General features: G+C 38.0%; 1 protein-coding gene across 1 annotated transcript in view; it reads left to right on the top strand.

Annotated features, from left to right (window-relative positions):
- Positions 1-341: 341 nt before the first annotated feature.
- Positions 342-1,746, top strand: part of LOC130587383 (SH3 domain-containing kinase-binding protein 1-like) — a gene marked incomplete at its 5' end in the record, with an annotated part of 7,168 nt that continues 5,763 nt past the window's right edge. Inside the window, one exon of the mRNA XM_057388358.1 lies at positions 342-467. Coding sequence (XP_057244341.1) covers positions 342-467 — 126 coding nt within the window. The remainder of the gene's footprint in view (positions 468-1,746) is intronic.

Raw genomic sequence — 1,746 nt, forward strand, 5'->3', positions numbered from 1 at the left:
CTTGCCTTGTTAAATCTGTGAAGAAAGGCAGAAGGGATGGAAGGAATSCCAGTGACAGAGGTGACATCCCCAGGGCACAGCTTTGTCCAGGAGGGTTCCACCGTGTGACATCATGAAAAGCTGCAAATTGATGCTGAATTCAACTCTTAARCATGTCTTACCTCTTTAATTCTTTAAAAGCAGTCTAGCCTTGAAAATAAGCAAAAAAAGGGGGAGCAGGGGTACAAAGAGTCCTGATTTTAAGTATTGTTACTTTGAAAATGATAGCTAAAAAACTTATTGTGCAATGAAAATATCTCTGCTTTTCTTTTCCTTCTTCTTTTGTTCATGTTTGTCTACAGTCATCCCTTTCAAGCCCTGATTTCTTTGACTCACCAAGTCCTGAAGATGAGAAGGAAGAACACGTTTCCATTCCTCACAAAACTCTTGAAGTGTCAAGGAAATCAAGAACTGTTACAATATCMCAAGTAAGTTAATTGGAATTCCTCTGCTTAACCTTATCACGTGCATCTTCTATTTTTTAAAGCAGTGCACAAATGTTTGAAATTTAATTCCACAGTCACCTGGTAACTGCCCACTTAAAATGATAAAGGTTACTAAAAACTGTTCTGTGCTTAAAAGGCAAATCTAAAGTGAATTGTGTGGTTAAAATGTCTCAAATAAYCATACTGTGAAAAAATCCTTCTTGTGTAAATGCATTTCACAGAATAAATTTTATTCTGGGAAATAAATTTTAGGAACAAAGACCCTGTCTTTTTGCACTTTAAATTGAGTTTACCTTAGAAGAGTCTGTAAGCAGAGAAAATACAGCTCTTTGACACACTCTAACATAATGTGAATTTAAATTTGCAAATATAATCACTTTTTATATTGGTATAATTGTATTAATTTTATAGGCTTGTGCAATTACTGTGTATTGGTAGAACACTGTAGCAGGATCAAATATTATAAAAGGGATGTGTAGGTCAGACTTTAAAAGTTGCAACTATTTTTTAGTACATAAGGATACTTTTAATAATACAAGCACTACATTCTAATAGTCTAACAAGCATTTGAAAGATGAAGTCATGTACCTCTGATCAAATTATAAGGATAATATTTTGCCATGCAGCTCCCTCTTCTGGGARCACTTACACTGAGGAAAACTCTTGGGCCAACATTGGCAATTATATGMTAAAAGTGTAGCTGTTGTTCCTGTAAAATGAGATGGCTGATATTAAAAAGCAGCTGCTGGAGGGTTTAATGCTGATAGCCAGTTAAGCTCTGGAATAAAATGCTGAGATCAGTGACTGCAGTTGTGCCTTGCTCCCTGCTGCAGGTTTGAACTCAGCCTGGAGTCTCTTTTCACCCCAAAGGCAGYTTGATCCTATTGATATATGGGGTTATTATCCATTGAGATCTGTTTATAGGTACACATTGCTCACACCCTGCTCTGCTCTGGTCAGACCCCAAATGCTGTTCTGCACCAGCACAGCAAGGACAGCTTGGAGTAAATCCAGAGGAAGCTGCCAAGATGATCAGAGGGATGGAGCACCTCTGTTGCCTTGAAAGGGCAGTTTTTAATAATGACACAGACAYKGTTAAGGGGATAAAAAGGGTTTTACCTCGGGATTTGGGATCYCAGGTGCACAACTTGATGGCAGAATGCACCCCCGTGTACAGCACGGGTACAAGTTTTATAGGTTTCAGGAATTAGCAAATCTATCTAGGATTCCCCAATAAGATACAAGTTTTATAGGTTTCAGG

Source organism: Malurus melanocephalus, unplaced genomic scaffold (genome assembly GCF_030028575.1).
Source record: "Malurus melanocephalus ecotype Western Australia unplaced genomic scaffold, MMel_1.1 scaffold_1827, whole genome shotgun sequence".
In the NCBI taxonomy this organism is placed as follows: domain Eukaryota; kingdom Metazoa; phylum Chordata; class Aves; order Passeriformes; family Maluridae; genus Malurus; species Malurus melanocephalus.